Source organism: Globicephala melas, chromosome 10, assembly GCF_963455315.2.
Source record: "Globicephala melas chromosome 10, mGloMel1.2, whole genome shotgun sequence".
Taxonomy (NCBI): domain Eukaryota; kingdom Metazoa; phylum Chordata; class Mammalia; order Artiodactyla; family Delphinidae; genus Globicephala; species Globicephala melas.
In genome coordinates, this window is record NC_083323.1 from 94,741,201 (window position 1) to 94,761,144 (window position 19,944).

A 19,944-nucleotide genomic window follows, 5' to 3' on the forward strand; every position below is an offset into this window, starting at 1 on the left:
CACCTTTTAAAATCTGGACACTCACTTTTTCACTGTTCTCTTCCTTTCCTCCTTTATCAAAAAATTTTAGGTTTTCTTCCCTTTTCTTACTAAACTTTTCCATTCACTTTCTATTCGTTGAATGACCCTCGACCTGAGACCCACTAATGGGGCTGCTTTTTACATTTTTATCTACTTATTAATTTTTACTAAACTATCTATTAAGTTGTGAGGCGGTCCTGGGGATTTCCAGCCTCCTTGATGGGAAGCAAAGTGATAACTCTGGGATGTCAGTTTCTGTAGCCACCAGATATGTGTAATAGGACATGGTATGTTTTCCTCCAACAAATCCTGTGAAGAGTCAGCTGTGGTTTCAAGTGGCTTGTGTACAACTTCATTTCCACCTTTGACTAGAGCTGGGAGCTCTCACAAGGCTTAGCGATCCGCATGATCAGGAACAGGGTGTACAAATAAGTTCTGCTGAGGTTGAGGGTGGAGAGGGGGGTGGGGCAGGATAAAGCACCAGCTGAAACATCTGGCAACCTTTTTGTAAGAATGGAAATGCAAACAGCAGGAATAGGGGTTACAAAGAAGGATCTTAGAGGCAAACACCTGAAAATAGTTATCTTACCCTATGTGTCTAATATTTTGTTTCCATCTGGTGATAATGCAAGTATTTAGAGGAATGTCACTCTAGAAGTCTAATTATCTGTTAGAAAAACAGATCTGATATCATTTTGCTGTTAAAAATAACAGCAACAACTACTCTGGGAATTTTTTGGCAATGCAGAAGATTCAGATTCAACTTAATATTGGGGCACAGCTATGACTAGAAAATATTAATGTTTTCTTTAGAATTAATAAAAATAAATGAGACACATTCACTGATTGTCTAGTTTTCAATTTTTTGATATAAAATTTATGTTTGTGTTAAAAAATGCCAAATAATTCAGAGGATAGAAAGTAAAAACGAAAGACAACACCCTCAGACCTCCTTTCCCTAAATTTATGCTTGGGGTCATGTTATGCCAGGCATGTTGCAAAGTACTGAGGCTACAATGTCAAATATGACATGATCCCTGCATATGAGGAAACTTAAAGTCTAATACAGCTGTCAACTGAGCAGCAAGTGTGATACAGTGCCGTGATGGGGCATGAGCTCGGTATAAGGGAGAGCTTGGTCACTTCTGTCTGGTAGGGGTAGAGATCAGGAAAGGTTTGAGAGAGGGAGTGACCGTTGAGTGGACTTGACTTTAAGATGTTCCCCATGATATGGGAGAAGAAGTGGGAGGTTTAAGTGGCTGCAGGCACTACAGGCAGGCAGACACATGAGAGGAGAGCCATGGCAATCTTATGTAACTGTTTTTCAGAGGATGTTAACAAATATGTTATGGTGAGGGGCAGAGTTGGAGGGAGAATGTTGACAGGAGGTAAGTCTGGAAAGTTACGGAAGACATTATGTCATACGGAGGTAGTTTGATTCTATTCAGTAGGTGAAATGAGTGAGATTTAAACAGGGAATAACATGATCAATTTTGTGTTTTTAGAAGAACATCTAGGCTGCATGAGGAGTATGAAACTGGATGAGCTAATACCCAGATTTTGCACTAGTCTAAGGATGAGAGGAGAAAAACCTGAACTGAAGTGGTGTGGAAGTGGGGAGGAAGAATCAAATATGAAAGATACTAAGCTGGGAGAGTTTAAAGAATTGGTGACTGGTTACAAGGGGGAAGGCAAGGAGAGGGAGAGCATAGATGGAGTAGGTTCCATCTGACGACATGTAGATGGTGCTACCATGAAGTGAGCTAGAAACTACGAGAGGAATAGGAAAGATGATGGATTCAGTTTAAGTTTGAGATGCTTGTAAGAGAAGGCGCATGCAATTGGAGTTGCCCTAAGGCACTTGTATATACAGCATGTGGGTTGGAGGTAAGGATTCTGAACTGCCTATACAGGTGAGAATTGTAGGCATTTAGGTAGGAATTAAACTTTCTGAGAGAGATCACTGAGGAATGTAAACTGAAAATGAAAATGAAACAAAACAAGACAAAACACCGGAGAAGAGTGCCAAAGAGAGAATCTTAGGGAATACAATTGAGGGACAGGCTAAGAAAGAGACTCCAGTAGGAGCTGCTAAGGATGAGTGGTAAAGAGTGATGATGTAGAACAGGAGAGAGGAAGCTAAGATGCAATAACTTCAAGAGAAATGGACAAGTCAATGGTAATGAACAGTGAATTTTAAAAATAATAAACAGTCGGGCTTCCCTGGTGGCGCAGTGGTTGAGAGTCCGCCTGCCGATGCAGGGGACACAGGTTCGTGCCCCGGTCTGGGGGGATCCCACATGCTACGGAGCGGCTGGGCCCATGAGCCATGGCCGCTGGGCCTGTGTGTCCAGAGCCTGTGCTCCGCAACGGGAGAGGCCACAACAGTGAGAGGCCTGCGTACCGCAAAAAAAAAAATAATAATAATAATAAAAATAGTAAACAGTCAATATGGCAGAGAGTACAAGTATGAGGAAGGCAAAAAACAGCTTACTGTTTTAGAAACAAGAAGGAAAATAGATTATTATATAGCACAGGGAACTCTACTCAATACTCTGCAATGGCCTATATGGGAAAAAGAATCTAAAAAAAAGAGTGGGTATATGTATATATAAAACTGATTCACGGGGCTTCCCTGGTGGCACAGTGGTTGAGAGTCCGCCTGCCAATGCAGGGGACACGGGTTCGTGCCCTGGTCTGGGAAGATCCCACATGCCGCGGAGCGGCTGGGCCCGTGAGCCATGGCTGCTGAGCCTGCGCGTCCGGAGCCTGTGCTCCGCAACGGGAGTGGCCACAACAGTGAGAGGCCCGCGTACCGCAAAAAAAAAAAAAGTGCCTTCTTGGCTGCTTCTGGTTTCCAGGCAGCCCACTCTCATCCTTTCTTGGGAGTGTACTTTCCCTTTGCTTAATTTAAACTTAATTAAAGTAGCAGTTTACTACTTAAAACGCTCCATGCCTCTCATCTGAATTCTTTCCCTGGAGAGGACAAGAACCAAGGAAATTGCTGTTCCGCAGTGTCTTTCACAGAGCAGAAATTTTAAATTTTAATGAAGTTCAGCTTATTGACTATTTCTTTCGTGGATCACGCCATTGGTGTTGCATCTAGAAAATCATCACCAGTACTTCCAGTGGAATAAAACAGAATGGAAGCTTGCCACTTGTGACAACATGGATAGCCCTTGAGGACATTATGGAAGAATTGTCACCTGGGGAATGCCCATGAGTCTCAACCCACGGAGTTAAACTAGTTCAAGGGCTTCCTGGTACAACAGCTGCTCTAAACCTTGGCTCTCCAAGAGGGGGGAGCAGTCACCACAGTGTCCGCTGCAATTCCAAACAAAAGCAGAGCAAAAGTAACGTCAGTTACCAGCAACAAAAACACCTCAAACTACCTGGTACTTTCATTATCCTGGGCAGCTTTATTCTCGGTAAATGTACCTTTGCTGGACTTTTCATTTATTAAAATGGCTTCCAAAATTTCAAAAAAAAAAAAAAAATAGAGCCCTCTTGAATAATTATTGGGAGATTCAAATGAAATACTACAACATATATAACACACTCAGTAAGTACTATTATCAGTTGCTGTGTGTCCTTGGGTAAGGCAACTAAGCTCCCTAGGTCTCAGTTGCCTACCTATAACATTGGGATTATAATAGCATCTACCTCATAAGGTATTTGTAAAGATCGATGAGATAATTCATATACAGCTTGTATCTCAGTAACTCAAGGAATGTTAGCAATTATCATTAATAGTAATGTTATTTTTGAATTATGTTTCAGAAACAAAACCCCTTGACGGGATAAACAATGGACTCATGTAAATTTTGCTCAAAAGGAGAAGGAAAAATACAATTGGCTTTCTAATTGCTGTGAATTAGAAACTCGATATTCTAGAAATAGCTTATATGTTTTTAGAAGTATAGTCTGTTGAACTTATAGGAGGAGTAACGCTCATCTACTTTGAGAATGAAAATAGCAAATATTTGAAATCAATTCATAAGAGAAAGGAAACATGCATTTTCACGAACACTGAAAACTATGCTCAAACCACAGAACCTCCAACCTTTTCCCATGAGGTTTACTGTGCACCCCATGCTAGGATTAAGGAAACAAAGTTGCTAAAAAGACAATATTTAACATTTAAAAATATATCCAAAAGTCAGATATATAATCAGCAATGTCTCCTGATTGAAAACTGTTGTCAGTCATCTAAAGGATGAGGCAAGTCACTTCTGAAATATTATATACCTTGTCACCTGTTTAGCCCCATGTTTCTGTGAGGCTGGTTCACAGGAAGGGTACAAACTGATGTGCTGTGGCTCACAGGGAAAGGTACAAACTGAGGTGCTAAGCGTGACAATTTAACCCTGGCTCTGCCACTAGTTTGCAACGTGGCTTTGTGCAAATTATTTAAATTCTTTGTGTCTTTTCAAGCTTTTACGATCCTTTCTATTTCAGAGGCATATTAATAGCCTACATTTGGTAATGTTTGTTTCATTTCTTAGAAGGCCTGGGAGTGGAGGGGTACAAAGTGTTCCTTCTGATGCCTGATGAAGGGCAGCTGGTCAAGTATGACAACTCTCTTCGTCCACAAAGTTTCGCATGACTACAAAGGGATTTATATTCAAAACTTGACCTTAGCCCTGTAGCGTTTTATAGTATAGTTATAGTAAGAGGATACAGGAAAGGGGTGTTTTTTTCTATGTATATCTTATTATTCCTAGGGATCTTTGTATCATTCCTTGGCCCGTCCACACCTTTTTCTAAACATGCCTCGAGACAGCATAGGGGTTCTCTTCCAAAAACTAAAACCACAAGAGAGCCAAGCCAAACTGAATCACCTCCCAGGCAGCTTATTTTTTCTTATTTTAGGGTGGGAGTGGTCCCTAGAGAGAGACCTCATTATGATCAGGGCACTTGGAATAAAACTCAGGAACGGTAAACCCACAGTCAGAAAAGAAAATACCTAGAGGAAAATACAGCTTCAAAGAAAAGGAAAAAATAAAACTTTCAACACTATATAGCCTCTCCATCATGGAAGCCTTGTTTCCTAGGAAAGGATCACACCTGCTGTAGAAACTCCCTAGGGTTGTGTTTCTCTGGGTCTTTAGTTAAAGCAGGAGGGCTTGTGAATATTGAAGCAGGGAGGGAAGGAGACAGGGAGCAAGGAAGAGGTAGAGAGAGGAGAGTCCGGGTAAAGACATTTCCAAATGATCAGGGAAAGATAACTCCTTAGAAGGGAACTTTTAAAACTTTGTGTCCTTTAGCAGAGATACACTACACTTCTTTCTTATTATGTCCTAGAGGCAGCCTTAGGAAGGATCATGTATTTATTCTTTGCATGGATATAATTATTATTAAATAATGTTCTAATCCCTAAATTCCATCCCCTCATTTCACAGTAAGGATTTAAGTCCGCCCTTGTTGATCCTTTGGGCAGAAAATCAACATCTCCCTTGCCCCAAATATTATACAAGGAAAAGTAGGTTTCTGGAGGTATAAATGAGTTGGTTGATTTACATAGTTCTTCTTCTCCTTTACTTTCTTCTTATTTCTAATTTTGGCTGGGGAATTGTTAATCATAAAAAAGGGACAGGATCTTTTAAAATTTTATGCCTTTGAGATGTGTATTAATATGAATAGGTTTCAGCAGGAAGAGCCAAGTATATAACAGATATTTATACATACTAAACACATTCATTCATTCCATTTTAACTGAACTTATTTCAACTGATGTTCTAGGTGCCGGAACTGATGTTCTAGTGACTAAACAGACAATAGTCTTTTCCAAGAAGGAGCTTATTTTCTCCTGGAGTAAGACAGACATAACCCCCCTTCCCTCAAATAAGTAAGATATAGAGTATATTTGATGGTAATAACAGATGATGGAGAAAATAAAGCTACCATGGTGGTGGGCCTACATATGTACTTTCCTCTGGAGTCTAGAAACATCCACCTGTTTAATTTTCTTGGGCTATATAGAACTTTAAAGAGACGTAGGGTTTTGGAGAGGATGTCTAGCTTAAGCTATATTCTGCTCTATGATCTTATTCTTTTATGTTCTGCTGATTTGAGATATTCTTAAGGACAATGCTGTGAGAAGCTAGCAATTTCCAGAAAAATTTAGGCCAAATCAGATAAGCCAGCTAATGGAAGGATAGGGGAGAAAGCAGATCTCTATTATATCTGTTTATGATTCAGAATCTCACATAAGTCAGTGTATAGCAACCAGTTTGGCCAGGAATTTAGCTGAGTCGGCCCTGTGCTGACAGAAATATTGCTGAAAAGTCAATAGATTTTTTAAAAAAATCAACCTGTAAAGTTTAATTTTCGATTACCTCACTAGGTTATTTTAGATGACCTCACTAGGTGATGGGCTTACTCTTGACCCAGCAGAGCTTCTGCAATCACCACAAAGCTCTGTGCCTCTGTAAAAATTACATAGTTAGGTAATATTAATTTTTCATAATTTCATTCTTCATTCATTCACTCGTTCAAATATGTATTCAGCCCTTATATGCCAGACACTATTTTCAGTACTGGAAATACACTGTGGACAAGATAGACAAGATCATTGTTTCAATGGAATGTACATTCAAGGGGAGGTGATAGACAGAAACAAAGAAAAACCATGGAAATATCACTTAATAATCTTATTTTTAAAAAGCATACATAATGCGGTGATGTGCTAGAAATGGACTTCCAAGGACATCTTCCAACGATGCGCCATTTAAGTGGAAAGCTGGGTAACGGGAAGTAGGCTAACAATAACCCATCTGAGGACTGATTAATGCAAGGGTATAGGAAGAGCTAATGCAAAGGTACCAAGACATGGACACACTTGTTTAGATCAAGGATAAACGGAAGCCCACTGTGACTACAGCATTTGAGTGAGAGAAGAATAGTTCAGAAATGGATGACAAACCTAAGTAGGGCCCAGGTGAAAAAGATTCTTGTAGAATTTTATTCTAAGTACAATAAAACTACAGGCAGTTTTTAAATCACAACGTACCATAATAAAATGTCCACTTTAAAAAAAGAGCCATCTGGGTCGTAGGAAAAGTGATGGAGATTTTATTCTAAAAATAATGCACACTATTGAAAGTTTTTATGAAGGATATGGTTATAAAGTGAAAATAAGATTCACATTTTAGGGCCTTCCCTGGTGGCACAGTGGTTGAGAGTCCGCCTGCCGATGCAGGGGACACGGGTTCGTGCCCCGGTCCGGGAAGATCCTACATGCTGTGGACCGGCTGGGCCCGTGAACCATGGCTGCTGAGCCTGCACGTCCGGAGCCTCCGCGTCCGGAGCCTGTGCTCCGCAACGGGAAAGGCCGCAACAGTGAGAGGCCCGCGTACCGCAAAAAAATAAAAAGATTCACATTTTAAAATATATCAATGTCTGTATCCTGATTTTTACTTATTTTCCCTGTTAGATTGTAAGTCTCAGAGGATAGTGATCATATTTTCTATTTCTATACTATCTTTGCTAGTTATCATTGCCCATTTGGAAATAATGTTTGGCACAAATTTCTGTACCTGAAATTTATCACACAGAGGACTTTGCTAAAGAGGAAATGAATTTCTGTGTCTTTAATCTTTCTGTTTTCGAACCAGACTTGAATTCCCAATGAAGTGAAACTCACAGGTCACGAAGAGACCAGGGTTTGTTTGAGAGTTTTACTGTCCCTTTATTTTAATCACAATGCTAGAGGATACCTGCAGCTGATTGAGGGTCTTCCTGATCAGATATTGCGGGCTATTCAGATTGATAGTTGACCTCACTAGGTGATGGGCTTACTCTTGACCCAGCAGAGCCTCTGCAGTCACCACAACGCAAACCCGTGGGGCGTGGGCAAAGGAAGGATGCTGGCTACAGTTTTTTTTTTCTTTTTTTACTTAACAGGTACAAAGTTGAGATCACTTAGATCCATCCTTGAGAAACTGATGATCGTGTTGCTTTTATAATCTATTTTTGGAGCTATAAAATCAAATGAATGAGCAAACAAAATCCTTACAAGAGAGAGACTTTTGACAAAGAAATCCCCCAAAAGAAACAGTAAAACAATCCTTTCTCATTACTGATAGGCAATTTGCTTTTTCAGAAGAACCATATGGGAGGGGGGGCGTTTTGCAAAGCGTAACAACAAATTAATTCCGCCTCTTCTCTGACGATGTGAAAAATTGTTCTTTGTTAAGGCATTTTCGTGAGACTCTAATTTTGACAGAAAGGTTATACAAATAGCCGTATGGAGATGATGGTAATGCATAACTTGATTCAGTGCGAAGTAGGACTGGGTGGATGGGGAGGGTAGGAGTGGGTGGGGCTTGTGAAGGAAGCCAGCCGTGGTTAAGTGAGGCTTGGCGTGGAGCCTTGTGACGGTGTTTCCTAGGACAGAGGGAATGTTATCTAGCCCCTGAAGACGGTTGTCCTGTACATTTTGCTCCTTTCTGGAACCAACTCCTCTCACTAGCTTGCTGCTGACATAGATCCAAAAGGAAGAAAAGTGTCTTTTCTTTTGTCCCCTGCAGAGCCCCGGCGTCCCTCTTCCGCTTGGCGTCCAGTGGCCCTGATCCTGCTGACTCTGTGTTTGGTGCTGCTCATTAGCCTGGCAGCTCTGGGGCTTGTGTGTAAGTCTGCACTCTGACTTGGGGGAAGATCCTGGTTCCAAGGTTTGTCTAGGATGAGAAATACTTGTTATGATATTCTTTTTTTTTTCTTTTTTTACTTTGATTCTGGAGCCTGTGAATAAGTCCTTATTGAAATGCAACTCTGTAAATGATGTACCTTATTCTAATGCAACTCTGTAAATCACGAGCATAGTGGAAGAAACATTAAAATACAACAGTCACTTACCAGCTAGACTTTTACATTCTGAGATAAGAAGGTTTTTGTTCTTTGTTTATATATCAATATTGTTGTTTGTTTATATATCAATATTTAACATCAGCAGTTTTTAATGAATGCATACTTCAGCCCTCTTCCATGCCACAAAAGACGACAGCGGCTGTGGTTTTTGCTTTTAGCATTCACGGCTCAGTGGGCTAATCAGAGGAAAAGATTTCATTTATATCCCACCCCCTCAATATACGGAGAATAGACCAGGTCTTAATCACTGTAATATTTTTCAAAAAGTCCAGGAAGTTATAGAATCATTTTGCAAAGACTCATGAAAATCAAATAAGGAAGAATTCACGTATAAAGTCTTTAAATTTCAAACTAGTAAGGACACAGTAAAAAACTTAAAAAGGAAGTGAGTAAATGGGTTTCATCAGATGGGACCCTACAGCAATATGTCCTGAACAGTTGAAGAAGGTGGTTCAAGGTAAAAGAGCACATAGAAAAGCAGGTTCAAATGTCAAAATTGGATTTTTTTATAGGACATTTTAGAACTTGTTTGTAATCTTAAATTTTAAAATTTAAAAAAAAATGTATCTTAGTGTTTCTACCCTGGCTCCCAAATTTTTACTTCATTTTGATATAACTGTTCGTTTGCATAAACCATTCTTTTTAGTGGTATAAAGCGACTCTCATGATTCATGAAGAATTTTTTTTTACTTAGATTTAGAAACCTGGAGTTTAAAGCTAAGTGTTGAAATTTTCTAGCCAAGTGACGTTGAGAAAGTTACCTATTCTCACTGAACCCAATTGCAAAGCTTTAAAAATATAGAAACAATAACATGACTCTTTCAGTGACTGAATGGGATAACAATATATGGTACATTGTCAATATACCGATCAATAGATAAATGGATTTATGATTTTAGGTTGAGTAACGGTTTGACAGTGTACACAGAAAGATTTATTGAGCAGTAAATATGGTTAAGGAATTTATCCCTGAAGTCAGGAATTGTCATTATGACTCCATATTTTCAGATAGGGAAACAGAAATCAATTTGCCCAAGGCAATACAATTTATTATGTACTATAGTCCAAACCTGAGTGTAGGTAATGCGCTCAGAGCCTGGGATCTTAAATAACATACTGTTGCCGTCTTCCCCAGATGTAGAAAATAGAAATAGAAATAGAAGTGAAGAATATAAGGTGTCCAGTCTGACTTGGTAAATTGGGTTAGTTTTTCAGTTCTACCAGCTCTCCAACACTCAGCAAGAAAACATTTCTCAAAAGGAAGAAAGGCTGGGGAATCTCTCCCGACAGCTTCAATCTCTCCAGACTCAGAAAAGGAAGCTTGCAGAGACTCTGCATCACGTGGCTGAAAAACTCTGCCGTGAGCTCTATAACAAAACAGGAGGTGAGTCCTGATCGTTGAGCTCCCCTTTGGGAGCTATACGGAGCGCTATACAGCGCTATACGGAGAATCAGTCCGTATAGCGCTGATTCTCCCATCAATGTACCTGGGAACCATGTATTATTCAACTAGTTGTCTGGCAAACTTAATAAAGAGTTCGGACGTCCAGATCATCCCCGGTTATTGGGATCACGTAGTTCAGCTGTGTCTGTGTTACAGAACGTGAAGGGATTCAGCAAATTCAGACATTTAGAATAATAAATACAATTAACTTCAATTAATCAGAATAACACTACAAGTAAATAAAATACAGGTTTTTTTCTCAACTGACCTTGGCACCTAAATACCTAAGAGTAGGATACATTTCCTAATGTATTCACAAATCCTTCCTCATGAAGAAGTTAATGAACTCATAACTATAGTTTCTGGATTTTAAGAATCATATAGGAATCGAGTTAAAAAGACAGATAAATGGAATCAGGCTCTAGTTATTTTAATGTAGTATGACTTGTCTGGGTACCAAAAATCTGCATTTTATTAAGGACCACCTATGATGACAATGCCAATTTTGTTTGTTTGTTTTTGCGGTACGCGGGCCTCTCACTGCTGTGGCCTCTCCCATTGCGGAGCACAGGCTCCGGATGCGAAGGCTCAGCGGCCATGGCTCACGGGCCCAGCCGCGGCATGTGAGATCTTCCCGGACCGGGGCACGAACCCGCATCCCCTGCATCGGCAGGCGGACTCTCAACCACTGCGTCACCAGGGAAGCCCGACAATGCCAGTGTTGGATGAACTGTGCTTTGGTAAATACTACTGGACAAGCCTAGAAGCATCACCTTAGTTCTTTGTCTTCTTTTTCTTCTATCCTTCTGGGTTTCATAACACCCAGCTCTATTCAAGTCTGTCTTCTTTTCTGTTCTCCCTATTATGCGTGCATAGGAAGCCAGATACATTTCCAAGTCCCCGATTTGTCTTGCGGGGACTCTACAGTCAGATGAAGTCTCCCAGTCGCCCCCACACAGACTGGTTTCCACACTAACCAGACAGCCTGATTTCATGGTTACCCAGTAAATAACATCAACACGCACACTTCCACTTCTCTAAGTGATTCTTTCCTACACGACTAATGATCTCACTGGTCATAATTTTATTTATTTTCTTTATTCTTCTTTAACTTTATTGAGGAATAATTGACAAATATAATTATATATATTTAAAGTATACTACATGATGAGTTGATATACACATATATTATGCAGTGATTATCAAGATCAAGATAATTAACACACCTACCAGATTACTCATGGCATTAAGGGACATTGTAAGGGGTTTGGCTTCTATTTTTTTTTTTTTTTTTTTTTTTTTTGTGGTACACGGGCCTCTCACTGCTGTGGCCTCTCCCGTTGCGGAGCACAGGCTCCGGACGCGCAGGCTCAGCGGCCATGGCTCACGGGCCCAGCCGCTCCGCGGCATGTGGGATCTTCCCGGACCGGGGCACGAACTGGCGTCCCCTGCATCGGCAGCCTGACTCCCAACCACTGCGCCACCACGGAAGCCCTTGGCTTTTATTTTGAGCAAAAGAAAGATTCATTTCAGGACCCCGTGCAGGAGAAGTACATGTCTGACGTGAGTTTTTAAAGGCTCATTCTACAAATATGTTGAAAATAGACTGGGAGAGGGTAGGAAGGATAGAAACAGAGAAATCACATAAGAGATGACTACCGCAATAATCCAGGAAAGAGGGAATGGTTCCTCAAGCTAGGATATTATTGATGGAAATGAATGCATGATGTAATAAAGTGGGGTGTGAGGGGTATGAGGGAGATAAAGGAGTCAAAGATAACTCCAGAGTTCTGGGGCAAAGCAGAAATGGGGAAGAATTCTGTGGTCATGAGGGGGGAGGTTAGGAACCAGGGATGCTGTTTTGAGCATGTTGACTTTGAAAATATCCCTTAGATATGTGTGGTGATATGAGTAGGCAGTTTGATATATAAGGAAAAAGGTCTGGACCAGAGATATAAGCCAACTTTCAAAGCAAATCTCCCAAATAATTGATTTATTTAAAACCTCATTTTACCTTATGAAATATTTTAAACAGTCAGAAAAATACGAACAATAATGTAACATCCATCTGTGTATTGACCACTCAGATTTTCACATGTTAACATTTTGACACTGGATTGCTTTTAAAATAAAGACATTTTTGTGGAATCATTGAGTTCCCATCTCACCATACACTGACAAGGGATGTGGATACAGGTGCCCAACTCTCAAAGGCCCAAGGCCATGTATCCACAGAGGTGATAAGACCATGGTTCTCAGGACCTAGTTCCTGTATTTACGATCATGACCCACTCAGTCCATCTCACCCTTGACTGTGCACTTATTCCTCTGACTTTGATGACCATTTCAATTTCTGACATGTGGAGATTTACCATCTGAACTCATGCTTGGCTTGGTACTGTATTTATGTGATTTTTTTTTCTAAAATTTTATTCACTTATGCTTTGAATGAAAAAATAATCCAGGACTTCCCTGGTGGCGCAGTGGTTGAGAGTCCGCCTGCCGATGCGGGGGACACGGGTTCGTGCCCCGATCCGGGAAGATCCCACGTTCCGCGGAGCGGCTGGGCCTGTGAGCCATGGCCGCTGAGCCTGCGCGTCCGGAGCCTGTGCTCTACAACAGGAGAGGCCACAACAGTGAGAGGCCCGCGTACCGCAAAAAAAACACAAAAAACGAAAAAATAATCCAGATCTTATTGATATATATTTCATTAAAAAATCCTTTTAGTACCATATAAGTGGATTTTGAGGAAGAAAATTATAGAAACTTCAATGGTTTCTCAAATCCAATGCATATTGAGTTTTTGAACAGATGAAAAGTTCTTTATGAAATTGAATATCCTCTCTGTATGCTGAATTACACGGGGCAAGGAACACTGAATTTCCAACCATTCACTACTAGATTCCATTGTCCATAAAAGCAGGTAGTGTCTATTTTGATTCCCATTGTATACCCAATTATAATTCCTGGCATATAGTGGGTGTTCAGTAAATATTTGTAATTATCATTGGGCAATTAAATATCTAAGAGCTAGGGAATCAATTCTTTCTTGTGTCATCAAATATTATGTAATTTCAAGAGAACAAAAACAACAGACCTAGGTAGAAGATAACATTAAATTTGGTTTCTTTTCAAGAGCACAGATGTAGCCCTTGCCCAGAAAAATGGAAGTGGCATGGGGACAAATGCTACAAGTTCTATGAAGAAATCAAGAGTTGGCAGGGTTGTGAATATTTCTGCATTGCTGAGAACTCGACCATGCTGAAGATTAATACACAGGAAGTACTGGTAAGGTCCTGAGGCTTGGTCAGTGTTTGAAGTACACTCAGAAAGAAATCTTTAAAAGATTCTAAGGCGTCAAAGCCCACAGACTCTCCTATTTATTGCAATCAAGGCCTAAGTCTTATTCCTATTGCTTTGAATGATCTCTTGAGGTCATCGTTTGTGGAATGATCTCCACAACTATCCACCCCTTAGAAACAAGACCTTCAAGTTCCCCATCAGTCAGGAATCAAATGAAGAAGGTCTTAATTTCTTAACCTCTTTTGGTTTGGGTAGGAAGGGAACGATATTGATACCACGTCAGAGACATGAAAATAGCACTTCCTGTCTTTCCATGTGAAAGTGACAAAACTTTTGATTGAAAAACATTTAATTAAATCATTGCCATAATCTGCAAATAAATATCTAGCCTTCCAGAAGTTTACACCCTAACATAGACTGGGCAAGGCAAATATGAAAATGAAATTGGCATATATTGAGTAAGTACATGCAATTAAAGTTCACTATTAAAATGGCGTGATTGTTCCCTTTTACATTTATTATTGTCTTTGGATTTTTTTTTTAAACATCTTTATTGGAGTATAATTGCTTTACAATAGTGTGTTAGTTTCTGCTTTATAACAAAGTGAATCCGCTATACATATACATATATCCCCATATCTCCTCCCTCTTGGGTCTCCCTCCCACCCTCCCTTTCCCACCCCTCTAGGTGGTCACAAAGCACTGAGCTGAGCTCCCTGTGCTATGCGGCTGCTTCCCACTAGCTATCCACTTTCCACTTGGTAGTATATATAAGTCCATGCCACTCTCTCACTTCGTCCCAGTTTACCTTTCCCCCTCCCTGTGTCCTCAAGTCCATTCTCTACATCTGCGTCTTTATTCCTGTCCTGCCCCTAGGTTCTTCAGAACCTTTTTTTTTTTTTTAGAATTCATATATATGTGTTAGCATACGGTATTTGTTTTTCTCTTTCTGACTTACTTCACTCTGTAGGACAGACTCTAGGTCCATCCACCTCACTACAAATAGTTCAATTTCATTTCTTTTTATGGCTGAGTAATATTCCATTGTATATATGTGCCACATCTTCTTTATCCATTCATCTGTCGATGGACACTTAGGTAGCTTCCATGTCCTGCCTATTGTAAATAGTGCTGCAATGAACACTGTGGTACATGACTCTTTTTGAATTATGGTTTTCTCAGGGTATATGCCCAGTAGCGGGATTGTTGGATCGTATGGTAGTTCTATTTTTAGTTTTTTAAGGAACCTCCATACTGTTCTCCATAGTGGCTGCATCTATAGCCTTTGGATTTGATTCCTCAAACGGTATGACCATTATTTATTTATCATTGTTTTAGCAGAGGTCTTGGCACAGAGTAGTTTATCAACAAAGAGTTATTTAATTGAAATTAATACCCTGCTAACTGTGCAAACTCTTAACATCTTTCTAGTTACATCTTAATTCCTATCCACTTCCTGAAATCTGTGATGAATGAAACTCTGCAATCTCTCTCAAACCTCTAAGATAATCTTTTTCATCCTTTCTTTTTTTTTTTTTTTTAACATCGTTATTGGAGTATAATTGCTCTACAATGGTGTGTTAGTTTCTGCTGTATAACAAAGTGAGTCAGCTATACATACACATATATCCCCATATCTCCTCCCTCTTGCGTCTCCCTCCCCCCCTCCCTATCCCACCCCTCTAGGTGGCTCTTGATGGCTCAATTTAGGCAGAAAAAGAGGCGATTTATTTGACTAAGCCCATGTATCCCAGCATAAAACCTCCTAATTTTTTTATTCTCTGTTTCCTCCACCTCCAGCACAAACAGGATTCAGATATACCACTGAAGTATACTAGATGCAGTGGTTAGAAGTATTATTATGAAAGTTACATAGTAATTTTATCTTATGCACTTCATGTATTTGCATATACTTAAGTCACTTTCATATGATTTATTTATAGAACTTTTAATGTGAAGGGGCCACCATTCAGTTGGAAACACTATTTTCAACTACAGTTTCTTTGATATGCCTATACTGTAACTATCACTTAGTGATAGTTTCATTTATATTTCCAGTAATCTTTTATTGAACCAACATGTGCCATTAATTATCCAAGGATTGAGGATGTGAAAATGAATAAAACAAAGTATATGTCCTTAAGGAACTCATAGTATCGTGGAAAAGGAAGGTATAACAATGGATAATGATAAAAGATTTAGATAATTTCTGTGTTAAAGAGTGAGATGATATAGAAGGAAATAAATAACTTTAAACATTTTTCAATATGGATAGTAGAAAAGGAATTACATCTATGTAAATACACAAAAATGTAAATGCATATATATGAAACATTTCTGTTTTCCCTTCTTAGTCTGAGACATAAATCAGCCTTATAAATTTTTCTTTTACCCTGCTTTGCATTAAAGTATATTCATTATTCTTTTCTCATTCCTGGTCAGTCCTTTTCACATGTATTCATGAAGATTACTTCCCATTCCTGCACTCTTCCTTCCAGATTCTTCCAGTTTCCAGAATCAGTCCACATCTCTACATCCCATATTTTTTATATCAATCTTGTTTAATCCTGTGACTTGAAAATAATGGGTCATTTATAAATCTTGGTTGGTGTGATTCTTGGTTTCGGAACATCAGCATATAGCCTATGCTTATTAAGAAAAAATAATTCTTTAACTTGGACAAATTAACTGACCTCAGCATGGACATGTACTATCATCTATGTTCTCATATTAAAAGTGAGGGCCAGCCCTACGTATCTCTGTATGTATATAACAATTCTAAAGCTAAATGTTTTCTTGTGTGCCTTTCACAGGAGTTTGCCATGCCTCAGAGCTACTCTGAGTTTTTCTACTCTTATTGGACAGGGCTATCCCGCAACGGCAACGGCAAGGCCTGGCTGTGGATGGACGGAGCCCCTTACTCCCATGAACTGTAAGCCTTCAGCACATTTCATGGGAAAGGCATTTAATAGAGAGCTTTTGCCTGAGTGACAACTATAAATGAAACTATCACTGTGTTTGTAGGAGGACTTCCAAAGGTGTATAAAACATAGTACTTACTCTCAGAATGGCTCATAAACCAGTGAGAGAGACAGACCAGGATTCTCTGAGAGAGAGGGAGAGAGAGAGAGGGATCTGTTATGGGTGAATAAACTGAAGCCCAGGTGGTAAGGGTGACCTGCCTAAGGTCGCACAACTCTACAACTTGTCAATACCCAGAGGCAGTATAAGACCTCAGATTTCTTGGCTCTCTGTGCAGTGAAATGGGGAGCACATCTTTCAAAATACAGTCTCTGAGAATAGATTTACTCACAATATAAACAGTAATATTATCAAAAATTAGTTTTACTTATATGAGCATTTAGATAGGCATGTGTATGGTATATTGTTTGAGATCAGTAAACGTAATACCTATATCAAAATATATTACAGTTTAAAGCCTTGTTTGAGCAGACACCTTTCTATATACCTATATAGGATTTATTTTTCCAGGAGATAGTACATATTCAATGTGATTATTTTTTACAGTTAAATAAACTGAGTCACAGAGAAGGTAGATAATTTTTCAGATGGCAGTAAAATCAAATGATAAATTGGATTATAACGTGTATTTTCATTTTAGTTAGAAATAGTTTTTGTTGTTTTGGGTGAGCTGATGCTTCTAAGAATACGTATGGAAACTGAGGGGCTGAGAGGAAAGAGTCTGGTGACCCCATCTTTCCAGTAGACTCATTATGGGTGTCTATTCTATAATTTTATCAAGCTTAGGACACTCCCTGTGTACTTTTGTATTTTAGAAGTAAACTATGATAAGATGAACTTTTTTTTTCTTTTTTGAGGTTTGAGATTATAATAGATTTCACCAGCCTAAGAAGTAGGGACTGTGTGACCATCCTCAATGGAAAGGCTTTCTCCAAGGACTGCAGGGAGTTGAGGCGATGCGCATGTGAAAGAGCTGCGGCCACGGTGAAGCTGCAGAGGCTCCGTGAGCCTCTCTGAGCCGGACATGGAGGCCAATGGTTCTCCAGCTACAACTGCAACTGCAGGCTCCCTTCAGAGAAGTGGAAGATTTCTGCTCTGCAGAACAAAAGTCAAGTTCTTTATGTGCGCCTGGCCTAGTGTGGTTTCCGTTCCTTTTCTTTCCATTTAATCCCTGTTTATACCTTCCAGGTACTGAAGATTTGATAATAATAAATGTAAATAATGGAAAGTGTTGGTGGTTTTAGAAAGGACTTGTGCTTTGGGGAAAAATTCCAACGTACAGATGCTCTTCAAAATGTGAGAGCAATCAGTGTTGTGGTTGTGTGTGCCTTATTGAGAGTTTGTGGGGACTCTACAAAAGTGCTGATTATTTCATTATTTGAGAAAAATAAGAAGTCTTGGAGAGGCATGCTGTCTTCAAGAGGATGGTTTTAACATTTAAAATTTTAAATCTTTTGAGGCACGTTTATAACATCAATGTGTGGCTAAAGATGAGTCAACCGAATTGTGATAGGGTGAGTTATCCAATCAGGTCATGGCAAGTGAAAGAGACACTCTGACATCTGCATACACAGCTGGCTTCTGTGCAGGTGTCGCTAGCTCAGGACAATATGCACGCACGTAACAGAAATCGTTGCAAATAACACCATCACAGCCACTGACTTCATCGACTTAGAGATAAATCAATTTTAGGGATTTAACACTAGAAAGGCTAATCTATGATCATTCTTTGTTTTTCAACAGTGGAAACTAGGATGCTTCAGTTTTATTTTCAGTAAACATCTATCTCATGGTGAAATGACATTGAATTAGCAAATACATGATAAAGGGGAGATGTTGGTATTTATTCCTGTAAGACTGTGTCACTTATCAATCGTTGCTTGTAGACTTCTTCCTTAAGAATTTTCCCTTCAATTTTCTGTTAATTAGTTAGGAAATTTCTTCAGCATTGAACAAATTTTGCATCGATTTATTGGGTACTGCAAAAAGAACTGCATTTGTGGCCATAAAATGAAGTTTTAGATCCCGTATTGCAATTTATTATCTGGCAAATCCCTTCACTTCACAGAACTTATTTCATCAAGTATAAAGTAGACATATTTAGTTTCCTCAGGGTGTTCTTGTTGGCTGAAATGAGGTACATGTGGAATTAGTTTCATAATCTACGTTGCAGTGTAAAATGTAAAGGATATTAAAAATATGTAGAAAAGCAGAGGAGGGATTTAGTTTTTAAAAGTAGGGAAGCGAGAGCAAGCATAAACCACCTTCTTCAGAGACCTACATTCGTGAACAAATTATAGAGAGGCCCCTACACGGGGGGCCTGTGGACGTTACTAAATATTTTCTATGACGGGTGCAGGTATTTAATGAACGTGGTTGATATAATAAGCGCATAATGGGAGACATGGATTAGACCTTTAGTTAAGCAATTAAGTGTTATTTAAGCCTTGTTACTGCAGCAAGAAAATATGGTTAATCTGAGAAATGATTTTGTGAACTAAATGAAAGTGAGGTGGCACACATTCAGTTTTGACCCCTGGCATCTTACGTGACTGCGGACTAGTTCAGGGCTGGATGACGGGTGTCATTGCTTTAACAAGTCTAGCTGCCTGGTTAGTGGGTGATGATTAGTGTTTTCTCTCCAGATCTGCAGCCTAAGGGAAAGTGTCACTTTGGATGGCGAGAAAGAAAAAATAACAGCATGTTATCTGACGTTTGTTATCCTTTTTTTTTGCGGTATGCGGGTCTCTCACTGTTGTGGCCTCTCCCCCTTGCGGAGCACAAGCTCCGGACGCGCAGGCTCAGCGGCTACGGCTCACAGGCCCAGTCGTTCCGCGGCATGTGGGATCTTCCCGGACCGGGGCACGAACCCGCGTTCCTTGCATCGGCAGGCAGACTCTCAACCACTGCGCCACCAGGGAAGCCCTGACGTTTGTTATTCTTGAGCTGATTCCTCTCCATCTTTGCCCTCAACCTCCTCATCTACCTAATAAAATCCACAGCACTGATCACGACATGAGCAAGTATTTCCGAAGAACAGAAAGGAGTACGGCACAGCATTCAGTCCACAAACTTTTTTTTTTTTTAATTTTAAGAGTAGGCAATAATCCTAATATGACTTTCTGAGAACAATTTTCCGTCGAGAATCAGACAGGGTAGCACACCGTGAATGGGTTTTCCAACGTGAGAAAACTTTTGTTCTTCTAAGCTCTTGTGTGTTTAGGTAATTCTGAAGAAACTGGGGGGAAATGTTAAATGAGGAACGTGGCCTTTCCTGGTAGACCCGAGTTCCCCAGGGTACACAATGAGCTATTTCTTTTCCTGAG

The 19,944-nt window shown here is 39.8% G+C and overlaps 1 protein-coding gene across 1 annotated transcript in view; it reads left to right on the forward strand.

Moving 5' to 3' along the window:
• The window catches only part of CLEC1A (C-type lectin domain family 1 member A), a 19,830-nt gene extending 1,448 nt beyond the window's left edge, over positions 1-18,382 (forward strand). The window contains exons 2-6 of the mRNA XM_030834479.3: positions 8,553-8,651; positions 10,097-10,273; positions 13,470-13,621; positions 16,450-16,568; positions 17,476-18,382. Of these exons, the coding sequence (XP_030690339.1) occupies positions 8,553-8,651; positions 10,097-10,273; positions 13,470-13,621; positions 16,450-16,568; positions 17,476-17,635 (707 nt within the window). The 3' untranslated portion in view covers positions 17,636-18,382. The remainder of the gene's footprint in view (positions 1-8,552; positions 8,652-10,096; positions 10,274-13,469; positions 13,622-16,449; positions 16,569-17,475) is intronic.
• The last annotated feature ends 1,562 nt before the right edge of the window (positions 18,383-19,944 follow it).